The sequence below is a fragment of the Papio anubis genome, chromosome 5 (genome assembly GCF_008728515.1).
Source record: "Papio anubis isolate 15944 chromosome 5, Panubis1.0, whole genome shotgun sequence".
Classification (NCBI taxonomy): Eukaryota; Metazoa; Chordata; class Mammalia; order Primates; family Cercopithecidae; genus Papio; species Papio anubis.
The window spans coordinates 109,398,186-109,416,778 of NC_044980.1; the positions used below are offsets into that span (position 1 = coordinate 109,398,186).

Here is an 18,593-nt window from a genome sequence, read left to right on the forward strand (position 1 = left end):
AGAATTGCTTGAGTCCAGGAGGTGGAGGTTGCAGTGAGCAGGGATGGCTCATTGCACTCCAGCCTGGGTGACAGAGTGAGACTCCATCTCAGGAAAAAATAGAAAAAAGAATAATAACAAAAATCACAACAACAACATCTTTAGGACAATCTGGTAAGAGCAGAGTATAAAAGGAATATGCACAAAGTCACATAGGAGGTGACTAGCTGACATTTGAAGCATCCGCAGGGTTTCAGTGGGCAGATGTTGGTCAGGTGGGCAGATCTTGCAGAAAGCAAAGAGTGAGCAAAGCATGGCACATTGAAGGAGCAGATCTTTGCTCCAATCAGCCCATGGCACAGGCTGCATAGCAGAGGATGGGAGGGGATGAACTAGAGGAGGAAATGGGGTCAGACCCTGTGGGGGATTGTGTGTTATGCCAAAGAGCAAGGGCTTTATCCTCAGGGCAAATAATGGATTTGAAACAATTTGATATGACCAAGTGTGCATGTGTAAAGCATGAAGTAGAGAGGGATGAAACCAGAGAAAGTGAAAACAGAGGGACTATAACTTATACATGACAATGGGTATGCATATTTTTATGTGAATGTTAGATTATCAAACAAATATGATTTCCAAGACTGCATAAGCATGCACTAAGTGGATACTTCTTAGGGGTCTTTTAAGAAAATACTATAAATGGTGTTATGTATGATATTTAAGGGCTTACTACTATATTGTAATCACAAAGCAACCCACACCCTTAAAAAACAAGGCAAAACAAAACAGAAACTAGAAAACTAGAACTGCTCTTAGATTCCACTAGTCCCTGCATTTCCATGTGCCAAGACAGTATACGTTTACCAAATCCTAGAGAGACAGGTTCTGATGTATGAGCAATAGAAGCCTGAATTTTTAAATATCATTGTTATCCGCAAGTCTGAAAATCCCTACAGATGTTTAAAGCTTACTTAAATCTAACTGAATACTTCTTGGTGCAATATGGGTTCATATTTTCGTATTATTTTCAGTGGGGATCTTGACTCTCATCCGCTGTATAATTGAGGAACATGATTTCATCCTTCATGAAGTTTGGTCTGTTCCGGGCTCTACTCAGTTCTTAAGCATTTCTTTCTAGGTGCTATCCTTTAGTTTTATCATTTGTGTGCCTGTCATTTAGGCACTCATCATATTCTTAAAAGTCTTTGTAAAAAGTTTAATTCAAAGCGAAATAGTGTATTACTAGAGGAAGATACTCAATACAGAACACCCAAAATTCTGCACAGAAATGAGAACACAGCACATGAATTTAGATTTCACGACCATGCACACAGTTAGGATCATTTTCACACAATAGTACTAGGATTCTGAAATCTCATTGGCTTAACAGAGAGATGAGTACTAAGGAAAAACACTAATGCTTATCTTCCTTCTGTTCTGTACACATTTTCACTGCTCTAGGAACAATTATTAGTGCATCATTTAGTTGCCCAGAGTCTTAGTTTTAACTAAATACAAAAATAGGAGTGACTAGGCTGACACTCATAATTTGTAGGTACAATGTTGGATGGTTTATACGTTATCACTAGGACCCTCCAGAGTCAGATTCCAGTGCTGTGGTTGGGGTCTGGGTTGTGACCCAACTTACTGAGTGAGCTTGCCCAAGGGTGACTTTGTTGGACAGGATAATAACCAAAGTCCTTTATAACTCACTTGAATCCTAGATTTTACCCTGTAGCATTTGAATACATTTCTAGTGTTTTAACTTCAAAAGGTACTGATCCAGTCATGAGAATATTAAAAGTCAAATACTGCAAATTATTAGATGACCTAGAAGAGACAGGAGGAACATTCTTGAGTTCCAAAGCTGCCTCTTCCATCTACTGACTACTTGGACCAGGTAGTATAATATGTTGAGCTGAGTTTCTTTAAGTGGAAAAAGAGGACAATATTATCTAGTTTCTAGGATTACTAGAAAGATTTACAAATAACACATAAAAAGTGTTTATGTAACAGGCTTATATAAATAGAAGATATTGTTATAATTTATCTAATTACTTCCCCTAAAACCTAACTTAATAGTGCTTATAAACTACTATTAATTTGTTGATGAAAACTAAGTGTTAAGTGCTTTTTAGCTACACACAATTTTCAGTCAGTTGCAAATATTGTTTATTAGAAGAGAACCCCCTGGGAGAAGGAAGCCAGGAAGAATTGATGAGGTCAACACAGCTAGGGCATGATTACCTGTTATAAGGTGTAGAAAAGGTTGCCAGGACAACATCACGCCCATTGATACGAATCACATCTGTAACTGCCTGGAGAATGTTGAAATAAAAATGAGAGTCTCCGGGAACTGAGCAGTTCAGGCGCGCTTTCAGGAACGATGTCCACTGTTTCTCCAGGACTCTTTGAGATCCTCCCATATCATTCTTACAAACCTGAGCTACTCTTGGGAAAACTACCTGCAGAGGGAAAACACATAGGGAAAATGAAATGCATTCGTTTTGCAAGGAGATCTTAGTAGAATTTCCATTCCTTGAAAACAGAAACAAAATAACAAGGTGCTTAATTTAATACTATTTCTAAAATCAGTAGAAAAAAAAAAAGAAAAGAAAAGAAAAAAAGAGGAAAACTCAGCATTGGAGCAGCATGTTTTAAAAGATAAGGCTGTGGCATTTAATACAGAGCCATAAATCCTTCAGGGAATCAGCTCCCAGCCACATAAACTCATTTCCATACAGACTGCTTAGCTTTTTATTTCCTCAAACAAAAGCACACTTTGTATGCACCATCTCTGCCATCCTCACTAGCTGCCTCTCTGGGCCCTGAATCTGTGCAAGCCACCCTGGCATTCTATGTTACCCTTCAACTTAGGGACCTTGATCTAGTCTCTGGTAAAAAGAACTTAAAATGGATATCCCCTAAATGTTGTATTGCTTTTTGCAATAAAGACAAAAATCAAGACTCAATTTGATTAAAGATACCGGATAGTTACGGTCTCTGTGGAGCCACTCAATTATGAAAAAAAAAAAAAAAAAAAAACTGTTGAGTCTACCTGGAAATCACATCTCAAGACACTTGAATCTTGGGCCAGGTGTGGAGGCTCATGCCTGTAATCCCAGCATTTTGGGAGGCTGAAGCGGGTGAATTACTTGAGGTCAGGGGTTCAAGACCACCCTGCCAACACAGTGAAACCCTGTCTCTACTAAAAACAAAAAAAAATTAGTGGGGCACGGTGGCGCATGCCTGTAATCCCAGCTACTCAGGAGGCTGAGGCAGGAGAATCACTTGAACCCGGGAGGCAGAGGTTGCAGTGAGCCGAGATTGTACCATTGCAATCCTACCTGGGCAACTGAGCAAGACTCCGTCTCAAAAAGAAAAAAAAGATACTTGAATCTCAGCATGAAACTAACCAAACATAAATTTTCAATAGAAATACTTAAGAAATTTCCTGTGATTTGTTACTGTTCTGAAAAAGCAGATAGGGCTTCCAAGACTGTTACTAGATTTATGGTTCTCATTTCAAGATCATTGATAACAACAACATTTGTCCAAAGGTGTAGGTTTCTGAAAATATTACAACGTGAGCCAGGGAAAGCATCCCCTCTTACCTTTCCCATGGTGTTATACTCCACTGCTATTTCCCTGAAGAAGAAGTAGATATAATCTCCGTAATCCACAGCTTGAACAAAGTATGGTTCTGTAGACAAATAGGCACTTTAATTGGGAACATGTCATGCAGAGTTAACAGAATTTCAATCAAGTGTAGCCAAAGACATGTTATTAATTAAAAGTGTAGGGCCATTAGACATTTGGTTAACACTAACCATTTCTAATGACTTCACACATGCAAGCACTGGTGATTTCATAAGGCATTCACACTTACACATTATATCTTTCAGAAGCTTTGCAATCAACAATGAAGAATTATCGAATTTTGCATATCTCTGTAATTTTATTTTCCACAATGGAATGCCCCTATTACAGAGAAGATTTTGTATACATTGCCTCGTCACCCTGACTCATATAGGGCTGTGAATAGCTTTTCTCCTCTTCCCCACCACCTCCAAGCCCCTGTCCCCTTCCATGAATGCATTGTTCAGTTCTTTTCATGCAGGACTCGGAAATGAGAGCTTGAAGCAAGAAAAGATGAATGTAATGTATTCTATTGTTGTGGCATTGGTAGTTTTGTTAATACTCCAGAAACTCAGGGGAAGGAAAAAAGGGAGGTAAATAAATCAGTTGAAGCCAAAGATGCAATTTACATGTTTCTGTCTGTCAGAAGTCATTACTAAAATGAAGCTACAGTCTGGTCCCTCCAGACTCTAGATCTCCCACAAGATATGTATTCCCCTCCCCTCTGACCCTCCTTCTTTTAATTGTTTGTTCACCTTTCAACCATTTTGAATCGTGCTTGACGGTCCGCAGGGTAGGGCTTTCTCCAAGACTCCGGTAAATGACTGCGTCAATGGCAAGGAAGTCAGTCACTGTGGCTGAGTATAGCTTTCCATCTTAGAAGGAAAAGAAAAGAGGTGAACAGGGTGGGAGCAAGTCAGTGGGGGTGGAGGAATAATAAAGACATCCCTTAGATTGCTTTCCAACATGAGGCAAATGAGATAGGACAACTGGGAAAAATCCAAGAGTCACTGGGAAAACTCTTGGCCCACATTCCTAACCATTTTAAATTGGGATCATGAGAGATGAAACATTTTTCATTTTTAAATTGCACGGCAATTTTTTTTTTTTTTTTTTAAGCAGCAGTACCAGCAGCAGCTCAGGGAACAGGGTAGATGAAAAATGTTTGCTTCACTTGATTAGCTGGATCTTGACTGAAATCTCAAGGCCAAGGATCCTTGGACACTATTACTGCCACCACGCCATGGTAAACTGGATTAGGTGAGAGCCCAGGGAGAGATGGATGCTGATTGTATCCCCAGAAATTCTGGGCACATGCGTAAGTAAAGGAGTCCTCAGTCTGATCAGGTGAGAGGAGTTAAAGAGAGAGGGTTCATAAGCAAAAAAGGGCTGACTAAATTGCTACGGTCCTGGGAGTCACAGCTCCCCTTGACCTCAGGTTTGACAGTTCACTAAATCCTGGCAATCTGGTTTCAATAACAGGTATTTGCTTCGGTATCTCCAAAGTCACAAACTAAAAACATTCTGAAATACAACATGCTAAAGCAAAGAAGAAAGGGGAAGGAGTGATACTGAGTTCAGACAAGTCTTTCCTTAATAATTCATGCTTTGGGGGAGATATGATTGAGGGTAGATCCGAGGCATAAGAGAATAAAGCAGACTGAAGATTAGTCTCTAGACCTTTTGGTTCCTTCCTGGCTTAGCAAACACTCTGCCAACAAATAATCAAAAGGGGTGTTCTAGAAGAGCAAAATCTATGTTCATTAAATGGAAACAAGAATTACATTCAAAATAAAAAAAACTACTTCGGTGATTCACTTTTAGTGGATTACATATATTCATTAGCTGTATGTCAAAGTGACTTATATACAACATAGTACTGTTCAAGCTCTTTTATATGTAGTGTAAACATAATGGTTTATGGTTTTCTTTGTTTGTTTTAAAAAAACTCATATCCAAATATACTTAAACAAAGATCTTGATGTCTGTCTTTGGTCTTAAAATAATTAAAATTTGTCCAGGTTCAATTTAGAGATGTCTTAATATCTGCAATATTAACAGCTATATGTCAATAAGTTTTGACTATTTTGGGAGATTTAAACTGCAGAGAGCAAACCTTTAAATTGGTCCAAAAATATCTACTAATCTTAACTTTTCTTACGAATTTTGAGCCCCAGGTCATAAAGACATTCTTTATATATTTATGACTACAGAATACATATTCTATATTCCTATAGCCCCAAGCCATACAGATATACCTGGGTAGTGGGGGAAGGCAGAGGGGAATGTAGGTCATGGTGATGGCTATTCCTTCTAACTACTCCCCAAAACTCTTTTTGTTTTGCATTCTTTTAAAAACTGAGTATCTCACCAGAACATTCACTTGTAGAACAGAATACTTTTCTGCCACTGTTTTTTTTTGTTTTTTTTTTTTTTTTGTTTGGGGTTTACTCTTGTTGCTCAGGCTGGAGTGTAATGGCAGGCACTGTCTCAGCTCACTGCAACTTCCACCTCCCGGGTTCAAGTGATTCTCCTGCCTCAGCCTCCTGAGTAGCTGGGATTACAGGCATGTGCCACCACACCCAGCTAATTTTGTATTTTTAGTAGAGACAGGCTGGCCTTTTTAGTATTTTTAGTTGGTCAGGCTGGTCTTGAACTCTCAACCTCAGGTGATCTGCACACCTTGGCCTCCCAAAGTGCTGATATTACAGGTGTGAGCCTCTGCGCCCAGCCTCTGTCACTCTTAGTAATATGATACCATTTATTTGCAATGAGGATCTCCTATTAATGAGGGCTGAGATTTTATGAGATTTCAAACAATTAAATGAAAATCTATTTAGATATAACACTAGGGGTGGGGACAGTCATAGTATTAACTCATGTGACTTGCTCTGTATAGCTCCTAAAAACTTGGTGGCCATAGTAAGTTCTCTGCCTATTCTACCTTTTCTACCTTAGGCTACAATAAGTCGTCTTTTCAGTTTACATTTAAATTATGTTTTTATTTTATTTTATTGAGACAGGATCTCCTTCTGTCACCCAGGTTGGAGTGCAGTGGTGCAATCACAGCTCACTGCAACTTCAACCTCTTGATCTCCATGCCCACCTAATTTTTTTTTCTTTTTTGTAGAGATGGTGTCTCACTATGTTGCCATCTGGTATTGAACTCCTGGGCTCAAGCGATCTTCCCGTCTTGGCCTCCTACACTGCTGGGATTACAGGCGTGAGCTACCACTCCTGGACCCACAGTTAAATTTTGATTCTTCCCTGCAGTCCACATTCTCCGAGGTCCCAACTAATGCAGGTTCCAAGTGTCAGTGAGGGCCTCCAGCAGGAGTCATGCACTTGGGAATATGCCCAAGTATGCTCTCCACTTGCCTTGCTCATACCTTACAAATAGGTCTACAAGACTTTGTGGTCTTGACAGAACTGCTTCTCAGTAATACTGTGCTCTCATTTAGGGGGAGAACCTGAGGAACTTGCCCTTCTTAACTTGACAATCTGTCACTGCAGATTCAGGCCCACAAATGGATGACACTGAGGGAGAGGTTCAGGAAGCCAGGAACCAATCTTGTTTCATAATCAAAGCCCTAGTGTCCCTCATCCAGCTAGTATGTGCCAGTTTTTAGCTGTTGTGATGGAAATTATAGTTAACTGCTTTATTACAAGCTATAACAATCACTATTATACCAACACTTCTCTTACATCCACCTCCACATACACAGCTGGTAATGAATTCCTAAATAAATTTCTAATTAAAGCACACAATCTCATACACAAAAATCCCACTAAATCTGAAAATGATGGTCTGTTTGCGATTTCTTTATATCTTTTGCAGTGGAAAGAAGGGGTAGTGTTGGGGAGTAGAGGTCAGCCTAAGCAATTAGCACCCTCCCCTCAGCCACCATGGTCTTTCCGTCAGAGATGGGCATGTAACCTAATCAGGTCAATGATATTTGAGAAGATGTTTATTGGAAGCTTGTGGGTATACGGCCTCATTGCTCTGAGAGAGCTTCCAGAGGCTTCCTTTTGTTTCTTTCCCTTTCTTTTCTATATGTGGACAAGAAGACATGTAGCACTAATTGGGGCTGGTAGCCATCCTCTGATTGTGAGAACCGCCAGTCTCATCATGAGGTTGATGCAGAGCATGGGAATAAAAAGCAGCTGCCTCCCGGATGACGCTGTTGAGTTGTTGAATCTAGCCAACCCCAAAGTCCATCCTAGTTTGAACAATAAATGCACATCAGTAGGGGGTTTTAAATTTAAATTTTATTATTATTTTTTACATTGGTGGTTTGAGGTGAGATTTTCTATTATTTGAGCCCAAACATTCCCTAACTGATTCATCACATGTTCAGTGCTATGCTGTTATCCTTTCCTGAAGGCACAAACGCATGGGTAAGTGTGGCACAGACTTCGTTTGAGAAGCAAAAGTACAATTTTCATACCAATTTCAAACGGAAAGGCATTCTTAATTACAGTATTCACCAGAGAATCAAAGCACAACTGTGACTCCATGAATCCTCTACAGCAGATTCACAGTGACAGGATGAAACACACAAAAGCAAATGCGACAAGGAGAAATCAGGTCGCTTACCTGCAAACAGTGCAACGTTGGCATGTTTGGCATCATACGGGCATCTGGCCATTCCGCTGAATTCATCCCCAAATGGTTCCAACGTATCCATCTAAGTGAAATAATCGGATATAATTACAAACAACAACCTTTTCTTTTGCCGTAAACCCTCAGAAATAATGTCCAGGATGTGACAGGCCTTTTTAAATCTGTAACCACTTTGAGATGGACCCTGTTGAAGCCACTATATATTTTTTTAAAACTGTAGTTGAGAATCACATAAAATAGCTGTGTTAAAAACGTATTTTTAGAGGAAAGATGGTCAAATCAGACATTCTTTCAAGCAGTGTACTCTTCCACCCAGCACATTTTTTAATGAAAGTCTTTTTCAAATATTTTATACCAACCATGAGCTTTCTGTTGAACTCTGACAGACTTTGTGGTCTGTGGGTCTGGCATGTATTCAAAATGATGCCTTAGCACACAGTGATGCAATGGAAATGCCCTTATCCTAAGCTGTGCACGCTCTAATCCTAGCAATGAGGAAACAATAGACAAGGGGTATATGGTTTTCTTTATAATGTAACTAATCCTTAAAAAAAAAAAAGTGGCTATAGCTATAGCTGGTCAAAGGCAAGAAGTAGTGAAGTACAAATGTATTGGTTTGTGAGGTTGGAAAGGTCCAGAGATGAAAGTCATAGTGATTTCCTCTTTCCAAGAAGTAAAAACTAACCCTTGAAGCAGTCATCAAATCCGAGACTGTGTTCACAGCAGCTCCTGGGAAGTTAAACCACTATCGGGTACAGATAATTATACAAAGACCCAGCCTGATTTTTGCAGAAGTTCAAAAGGTTTAGAGAACAGGAGGAAAAAGGCAGGGAGTGCAGTTTTAGATTTATAGTATGTAGCCTTCAAAGTTCTCCCCCAGATAATCTTGATAATCTAATTTGGGGCTATAACCTTTCTAACACATTCAGCTTACTTGTGTTATAAAAATTAATATAGATCAGTGCATGGTAGAGGGGCAGATACTGAAAATTTGTTACTCTCTTGCTTCATGTCACTCTAATCAACTTGATGCTTGTGTGCTATGATAAGACTTGGGTTTTTCAGTGGAAGGCTGGTCATTGTTTTCACTTTGAACCTTTGTCCTGATCTGTTGATAAAAAGCACTTAAGAGAGAAGCTGTCATTCTCCCTGCAGCCAAATACATTATGTCCCATATCATCAGCAATGTCACGCTGTGCCCTGAGTCTAAAAATACACTTTTCTGAGCAATGCCAAGGGTTCTTACTACCATTCACAGTGCTAGGCATATTGTTGGGAACTAAGCATGAGCAACATCTCATCTGCGGCTTCTGAGAGGCCTGGCCTCCTGGAGCATGTCTCAGCAGGTGTGGCTAGAACAAGCAAGAGGTGATGGCATTACCATAGGTGTAGAATCGTGGGAAATGGAACATGTACAGGAAGAATAAGCCAGACCATTCATGGCCTGTATATCACTGTGCCAAGAAAACCTATAATTTGTCATAAAAGATAGCTTTCCAACTAGGGAATTCCTTGGGATTTGTTAGAAGCATTAATCTTAATGAGTCCTAAATAATGACAAACAGGGATGGAATATTAAGTGGTAAATTAAACTTGAAACCTTATCTGCATGCTGTCACTAGCTAGAGTAAATGTTGGGCTAGACTGGCTACCTCTATTATACACTGATAAAATAATTTTTTAATAAAAATTCTTAAGTAAAGATCTTGTCTTTCTACTTAAAAACTTGATCTTTTGTTTATAACAGACCTTTATGTACTAATTTTGATTTTTAAAAAATATTGCATTAAAAATCTGACATCTTAATTACTGAATGTTTTGGTGCTCCCTTCTATTTTGTGCCTGAGCCACGTGCCTCACTTGCTCCACCCTAACCCTGGCCCTGTTGGTGCCCATTTCCAAGTGTAAGATGGAAGATGAGTATGAGGGTCAAACAGACCCTCCCTTCACTGTACATGCCAAGAAAAGACAGGGGGTCGTTCTGGTGAGCTTGCTGGTGTGGATTCCAGCCCATCATTGCTTTTCTCATTCTTCCCACTCCTAGGGTTTCACTTTATGATGATGGAACCCAAATCTATATTTCTCCCCACATCTCTCTCTAAACCAAAGCTTACTGATCCATCTTCTTGCTAGATAGCTCTATTCATGTCCCATAGGCAGTGCTGTTCACAGTGCTTGGCATTCTCATAATGTGCAAAATGGAACCTTTACCTTCACACTCCCCCAACCCCCAACCCCAATCTCACAGCTCTTCCTTTATTTCCTGTCTGAATTGGTGGCAGCCCCATCCATCTACTCACCAAGAGATGGCCTAGCAGTCGTTCTTGACTCACCTCTCTCTCTTTATCCAGGATAAAGAGAGATTGATAATAATTGCTTATCAATTATTAAATCCTACTGGTTTTTGTCACTTCAGTATTTCCTGAATCTATTCTCTTCCCTTCATCCCTGGGGCCATCTACATCTCAAGCTTTTTTCTGTTAACACTTGTCACTTTACAGTCACACAATTCAGAACCAAATGAGGTTTCTCAAGCTCAATAGGCCATTTCTTACTCCATGCCTTTGTTCATGTTGTTCCCTGCTAACTGGAATGCTTCTCTTCCTTCATTTGGCTAACTTCTCCTTACCCTTTAAGACAAAGATTAGGCATTACCTCATTCAATGCTTCACAAAAATTAATTAAACACCTGTTTGGGAGGCACTATGTTAGGTTCTGGAGAATCACAGATGTGATCCCTGCCCTTGTAGAGCCTGTGTTTCTTAAGGGCGATGGTATTTGTGTTCCAGGTGTGAGAACAACAGGTAGGAAAGTTTGAAGACAGGGGGTCATCTTATGAAGCTTTCCCAGACTCCTCACCTCATGCATGGCAGGAACTTTTGTGTTGTGCTTCCATAATCCATTGCATGATGTCACCATGGAAGCAATCCCATGAAATTGTTTTCTTCTCCCTGTCTGGCTTCCCTAAGGGTTGAGGCCTCCTGTCTGTCTTTATAACCTCAGCGATGGCCACAGTAGAAAACACAGTACGTGTTTCCTTTGAGAAAGGCTGGCAGAAAGATGTACAAGGAAAGCTAATAGTGGTGCAGCCAAGACCTCAGATCGCTGCCACCTCTGCTTCCACACCTGGCAAGGTCCCTCCTCCTTCATCAGCACCTCTATTATAGCTGCATCAAAACCAGCTAGATTTACTAACTCTTTAAGAGGGCTTTTTTCCCCCTGCTTGCATAAAGCCAAGGTAAATAAGGCTGTGGTCAAGAAAGCTGAGTGCTCAATGGAATTAAATTCCTGTGTTCTTGCAGGAAGGTCTATAGTTTCAAATGGCATGCTTTTGAGATACCTTTTAGAATAGAAATCACTCACCATAAGTGTGCTTTTGTGCTCAGAGGTTAGATAGTGGGGTGGGAGGGAGAAAAAATAGAGAAAGGAAATCCACATGGTGTACATGGTAAGTATGTCAGTCTTCTGAACAATAGAGAAAAGGGTCTTACAGAAACTAACTTTGCTAGGCAGGCTCTTTAAAAATGTGTCTATCAATCCTCAACAAACAGGAAGCTTAGAGGCCTGCTCAGGATCACTCATGTGGAGCAATACATTAAGTTGAACAAGTGAGAGGAACTCAGGTGGTGTTGAATTACCCCTCTTAGGTTGCTGCAGGTACAATCACAGTAAATTATGAAATGCCTCCTGGCAGTGTGGTTCTAACCGACAAATAGCATTTACCTTATAGTTTCTGCAGGAAGGGTTGAAGGCATTAGTTCCACAGACAAACAATGCATCATCGTTTTTCTTCAGAAGAACTTTAATAAAGTTGTGGCACTCGTCCTGAAAAATAATTCAAACTGTTTGTATCATGTCCATTCAATACAGAAACTGATTCTTCACTGTATGCCATGGTCAGTAAGGTTAAAATGGAGGTGGCTGAGGACTTCTCCCATTAAAAGTTCAAGTTCCTCCTGATGTTAACGACCACAAGATGATGCCGATATCAACGATTACTCTTTCAACAGTAAAGAAAAACAAGGCATAGAATGGAAGAGTGTGTGTTTATTTTATGTCACAAAAGGAAGGCAAGCTTGGAAATGCCAACCTCCCATCATATTAATTTTAATGCCAGATGCGCCAGTGTTCCCTGATGTACAAAGCTGCTGGCTGAAGTGTGTTTTTATGTTGTCATATGACCAAAGGCAGAAAACCCCGCATGTCTGCGGCAGCCTTTTATGAGCTCTTCCACAGACTCCCTGTGGGCCTTGGACTGCGGAGGTGGGCATCGGAGTGCACTCAGAAGACTCTGTGCAGCCGGCTTTGTGTCCATAATCCTGTGTGCGCCTAAGTAGTTCATGATGCAGGCCTAGCAGCTGTTGTAATGTTTCATCACATTAAAAGCAAACTATTTTTGCAAATTAAAGCCTTCAATAAGTTGATGAAAAAAGCAATTACTGAGGGAAAAGGGAAAAAGAACAATCCATTCTACATCACGGTCTATGGCTGGATATAACAGTCAAAAACTTAACCCAAAGTGGCAGCTGCAGGAGAAATGAAAATTGCCTACCTTATGTTTTCCCTTCATTCTGCAAGTGTCTACATCGGCCTGTCTAGATTTCCATGTCAGTTTCTGCAGGGATCAAGAAAGAAATCAATTAGAGCCCAGAGGTTGTTGCATTTGATTTTAGAAGTAAGAGTTCCCTTGGGGAGACTAAAGCCTGAACATATATTTATTGAAAGCTTTCTGCACCCTTTCTCCATGATTAATTCACCATAACAACAAACGATTCCAGATGAAAACGTTCAATTTTGAACTCCTATCTATTCATTAAACCACAAAATGATCTTCTTCTGTTTGAGATAAAGATGAAGGAGAAAGGAAAGAAGATTAAACAACGGTGTGGAAATTCTACATAAACTATCCAAATTAATTTGCCAAATTATGCTCATTTTGATAAAATATGTGTCCTTGCCCTTTCCTTTCAGTTTTATAAAAATCAATTTTTATAAAGAAGGCTTTTTTCTTAAAATATGGAAGTCATTTTCTTAAACATAAAGAGAACATTCACTCTGGGTGGACAAAGATTTAATTCAGGTTATAGTCCTTCCCATAGATTAATGGACTGAAGGGATCTTCTACTCCTATGGCACAGGTTTTATTAACTAAAATGTCCCCATGTGGAGTTATGAGGAAAGCTTAGCTTATACTTTATGTCTGTCTGAAACGGGTAACGATCAAGTTCCTGAACCACAACAGTCAAATCAAACTTAATACTGCAAGACATGGAAATTAACATTGAAACCTTTGTAGAACACATTTGTGGAACAAAATTTTACTTTTGGAAACTGATATTTTCCTGGACAAATGAGGCAATATTTTAATAAAAGAAATGTAGAAATTACCTAAAACTTCAAAATGTATATGTACACATACATTTGATGAATAAAATATGAAGTACATAACTGTTTCTGAACATGTATTAAATCCTAACCTATTCCCCAATTAGGATTTCACAAAATGCATGTTGGCATCTCTAAATTATGATTAGCTACATCATCTTAATGCACTTAGAATACATATTCTGTTCAAGAACTATCCAAAGGTCCTTCATTTTACAAATATGGTTTTAAAACAACTTACTTTGCTACAATAAATTTCTTCCGTGTGTGATGTGTCTATATCGACAGTATAAATATGGTCCCTATAGGCAAAGAAAAATTAATACAAGGTCAAATCAAACACAGAGTCAAAACAGTTCATTTTCTGCTTAATGAGTTATGTCTTATCAGGGCAGATAAGCCCATATCCATGTTCTTAAAAAAACATGATATCCACATGCAAGAAGAAAAGAGCGCAGCTTTCAAGTGATGTCTCCGGATCCCATTTAGCACCTTCTGAAAAATCACGGCATTGTGCTCCAAGCGACACCTTTTATGAAAACTTTCCTGTATTAACTCTTCTCTCTGACACTAGATCTATAACATCTGCATATATGTAGCTCAGAAGGGAGGGCTCTGAAAGTTAAATTGGCCCCAAATCTAGAAAACAGATGGGTTCGTGTGCCCTTTCATTATCTTCAAATACACGTACCAAATACTTGGAATTCAACATGCCACATTTGTTCATCAAGAGGGCTAACAAAAAAATGATCTCCATCTCCATCTTTCTTTTGAAAATATATTTCCATCTTAACTTTGATTATTTGGTCAACAGGATGGATGACGATAAAGGTAAAATTATTTCCAGAAGCCACTCTTTTCCTCATAATGATGGTCAATTAAAGTCTAAAATGTACTTAAGCTAAAGTTTACATTTCTTGCTTCTGTTCATCTTCCTGTTTTGCTGAGAATTGGGTTGTCTTTACAATTTGCTGCCAATCTAGCCTTGGAAGGGGAGAAAGAATCAGCAGCTCAGGTGTGGGGCTATATTTAAACATCCCCTTCTGTGTGAGCTGAGTACAAGGGCGTTTTTGTCTGGAATTCGTAAGAAAGAAAAGAACTACACTCAACAGAGGAGATGGGGGGCTAGTGAGGGAAAGCAAAACAGCTCATTTTCCCTTGAAATAACATTGACTTTTTCTAAAATGCAGGAAGTCCTGGGGCTGGAAAATTACCCACAGCTTTAAACCAGGACCTCAAGTCTTCTATGCAGACTTTTAAGCCACCTCGTTAGTTAAAGGAAAGAGCCAGGAGCTGATAAGAAAGGAATTATTTCTTTTCTTATATATTCACATATATATATCTATTTTTTTTTCAGGATTCACACATATATATCTATTTTTTTTTCAGTTCTTGGAAAATCTGTTTGCTTCTTGTTTTAGAAAAACACAACACAGAAAAATAACAGGCCATCTCACGTGAAGATAAAAGGAGCAGGAAGGGCAGTTGGCTTAGAAAATTCCCTTGCCTGCTACTGTGAGTGTGCATGGGGTGAGAGGGGGGAAGGGCATGGTAAGGGGTGGAGGACTAGGGGCCTGTTTTGTAAATTGCTGAATAGGGAAGTTTCTTCAAACTTCAGTAGGCTGCCAGAATCGCCATGCTCTTTAATTTCAAGGCAGTTTTATTGCATTTGTTTATTACTTGTTTGACTTTATTGGTGGTGCTGTGGTCAGACTCATTATTGGAATGGAATTGCCTGTTACTTTGGTATCAGGTTTGAGATGACTTGAGGCTTTTCCTTGCCTGCCTCCCCTCAAAACTGAAGTCGGAGCTGAACATATGAATTGTAAATGAACAACTGATTAATATGCATTGGCAGCTCCTCAGAAAGCTCTCAGATTGCCCCCTTTTGGCATGGTCTGTTTATGTTAATTAGCAGTTTAGAGATTAAAAAAGAAGAGGAATTTACAAAGTGGATAATAATAAAGCAGAATTGAAAGGGGTTCTTGCCACCAACACTCACTCAGTCCCCTGGGTTCTGGAGGGGACTTGGCTTGCGATTGCTGACACCAATTGTCTAGAAGAACTGGGAAGCCTTTTAAACATAGAATTCTGTGAATGAAATCTTCTTTTGGACAATGACAATCTTTTTCAATATCCAAGAGCTCACATGGCCCTAGCAAACAAAAATGGTGCTTTATGGTAAACCACAGACCAGGATCAGGGGTCATTCCCAACCATCTTAGTGTGCATCCCAGGTCTCATACGCTGTTCTTCCTGAATTAAGTTATTTGAACATAAACTGACTTAATCCTAGGACTTCCTCTTCCCCCTCCAGCAAGCACCACTGAATTGTGTTGCCATGGCTTGAACCTGGGCGACGGCGGGCGGGGTGGAGGGATTTAGCTTTAAATCATGTTACTTGCTGCCTAGAAACTTGGATCTTTCAGAACAATGTTGGGAAGTGTAAAATTAAAGTGAATTAAAGTTGGAAGTGTAAAAATAAAGTGTAAAATTAAAAGGAGAGAAGAGGCCCTAAATATGGTGGGCATGGAACTCCTTCAAAAATTTTTCTAAGGGTGTGTGTTGAGAGGAACTGGCTGCGTATGGTGTGAAAACCAACATGTCAATGCTACAGTGATATAAACTTGACCTCTAATGAAAGATGAGTTTATTTGATAGTTTCAAAAATATTAGTGTGTTTCTTCTTTTTATCCTTCTATTTCTTCCTTCCCTTACCTTCCTTGGGGTGAGGAGTTAGAATAAAACTGTCTTGGTTTTAATGAGCTAGAATAATGGTCACTTTTAAGTCTGCATAGGACCTTGCTCCTAACACTCGTGTAGCCCTGGGACCTGTGGTCCACGCGCTGCTAAATCATTGAGTACAAGGGCCGTCTGTTATACCATTTTTTCCCCCGGAGACTCAATTGGAAAGTGAACAATTCACAAGAGATTCTTAAGTCAACCTATTTCTCACAGATTCAATGTTTTATCATTTGTTTTGATCAGCCCTTGAGTACTAATGTCATTTTCCAACCCTATTACGTTTAGGAAAATAAAAATGACATTTAAGAAGGAGCTGGTATTCTATCAGAGAGGTGACTACTGAGCATCTTATGGAAATGCTTTATAATGACTACTCATAATGACCATGTTCTTGGGCTACAGTTATTACAAGGGTTATTCTCAGGACAAATAGTGCCAGCTCTATTCCTCAGTATGCAGCAAAGTACAGGGAATGACAGCATGGACTCTAGAGCAAGACCATCCTGGTTCAAATCCTGCCTCTGTCATTTTGGCCCCATCATTTCACCTATCTGTCCCTTGGATTCCTCCAAAAAGACATGGGAATAATAATAGCTCCTTCTTATAGGGTTGTTGCCAGGATTGGATGAATTGACATTCATAAATAATCTACAGCTATGTTTGTTAATTTATGTGCACAACATACTAGTTGTATATACTGTATAAGTATTTGTAAAGTCAAACTTTAGAAAAGTATTTGGACATTGCTTCCTGTAGCTAAGTTGGGGGCAGTTTCAGGACGTTTTAGTCTAGCTGTTTTTTGTTTTTTGTTTTTTAACTTTATGTTGCACAGCTTGTCACCTCAGAACATCTAAGTGCTTTAGAAGAATCAACCACTGTTATTTACTTGTTCTTTCCTTATGCCAGATAGAAACGATCTCCATTTCTAGGCCGAGCATGGTGGCTCACACCTGCAATTCCAGCACTTTGAGAGGTCGAGATGGGTGGACCACTTGAAGGTCAAGAGTTCGAGACTAGCCTGGCCAACATGGTGGATCCCCATCTCTACTAAAAATACAAAAATTAGCTGGGCGTGGTGGCGGGTGCCTGTAGTCCCAGCTACTCAGGAGGCTGAGGCAGGAGAATTGCTTTAACACTGGTGAGGAGGAGGAAGTTGCAGTGAGCTGAGATCACGCCACTGCATTCCAGCCTAGACAATGGGAGTGAAATGCTGTCTCAAAAAAAGCATAATCTCCATTTCTTCTCCCTAGTGTGAAATGATTAAACAGTGTAGAGCCAAGAAAGACCACAGGGAACACTACAAGATAGTGCTCCACATTGCTGTTCATCTGGAATTATTTTGAATAGCTACACACTCCCAAAATGGAGGATCATATACTGTTGGACTCCTCAGGGACTTCATTAAGGTAATCAAATGCAACATCTCATTTGGCAGAGGATACTTATGGCCACAGAAGCTGTGGTCCGGCTAAATTAAGGGCAGAATTATAACAAAAGCCTAAATTTATGTGATCCCTGTTTGAGCCGTATTCTTACCATGCCATTCAGCCTTAAGACATCAGTCTGTCTATCTAAATAAAATTTTCCCAATGGATGAATATTTTTTTTACTAAAACCAAATAAAAACCTTCTGAAATATATATTATGCTTTCTTTGGCTGTCATTGCCGTTCTTTCAAAGTGATGATATAGATTATGAATGATATATACGATAACTGCAAAAAATACAAATAGGTTTAATGCACACACCTACATTTACACTATATAATACATGTTTACACATTCTACTTAATTTAACAAATAAGTATTAGACCAGATGAGGTGGCTCATGCCTGTAATCCCAGCACTTCGGGAGGCCAAGCTGGGTGAATCACCTGAGGTCAGCAGTTCAAGACCAGCCTGACCAACATAGTGAAACCCTGTCTCTACTAAAAATACCAAATTAGCCGGGCGTGATGGTGCATGCCTGTTATTCCAGCTACTTGGGAGGCTGAGACAAAAGAATTGCTTGAACTCACAAGAGGGAGGTTTCGGTGAGCTGAGATTGTGCCATTGCACTCCAGCCTGGGCAACGAGAGCGAAAACTCCATCTCAAACAAACAAACAAAGTATTGAGGAGCAGAGCATTCTAATGGGTGCTTGAATAAATATTTGCATATATATTCAAGATAAACAGTGGATTATTTGAGTGTAAGTGCCCAAATATGCTATTATTTCTATTG

At 39.6% G+C, this 18,593-nt stretch overlaps 1 protein-coding gene and 1 long non-coding RNA gene across 5 annotated transcripts in view; one reads left to right on the top strand and one right to left on the bottom strand.

The window, feature by feature from the left end:
• SEMA6A (semaphorin 6A) overlaps nt 1-18,593 on the bottom strand; it is a 133,548-nt gene that overhangs the window by 41,540 nt on the left and 73,415 nt on the right. For all 4 annotated transcript variants that reach the window (XM_009208927.4, XM_009208929.4, XM_003900017.4 and 1 more), the window contains exons 4-10: nt 13,869-13,929; nt 12,795-12,857; nt 11,966-12,067; nt 8,216-8,306; nt 4,374-4,493; nt 3,594-3,682; nt 2,227-2,444 (exon numbers count right to left, since the gene is read on the bottom strand). In XM_009208927.4, coding sequence (XP_009207191.1) covers nt 2,227-2,444; nt 3,594-3,682; nt 4,374-4,493; nt 8,216-8,306; nt 11,966-12,067; nt 12,795-12,857; nt 13,869-13,929 — 744 coding nt within the window. The remainder of the gene's footprint in view (nt 1-2,226; nt 2,445-3,593; nt 3,683-4,373; nt 4,494-8,215; nt 8,307-11,965; nt 12,068-12,794; nt 12,858-13,868; nt 13,930-18,593) is intronic.
• LOC103885346 overlaps nt 1-18,593 on the top strand; it is a 60,935-nt gene that overhangs the window by 37,591 nt on the left and 4,751 nt on the right. Inside the window, exon 3 of the long non-coding RNA XR_648379.4 lies at nt 17,623-17,778. This is a non-coding gene — a long non-coding RNA (uncharacterized LOC103885346). The remainder of the gene's footprint in view (nt 1-17,622; nt 17,779-18,593) is intronic.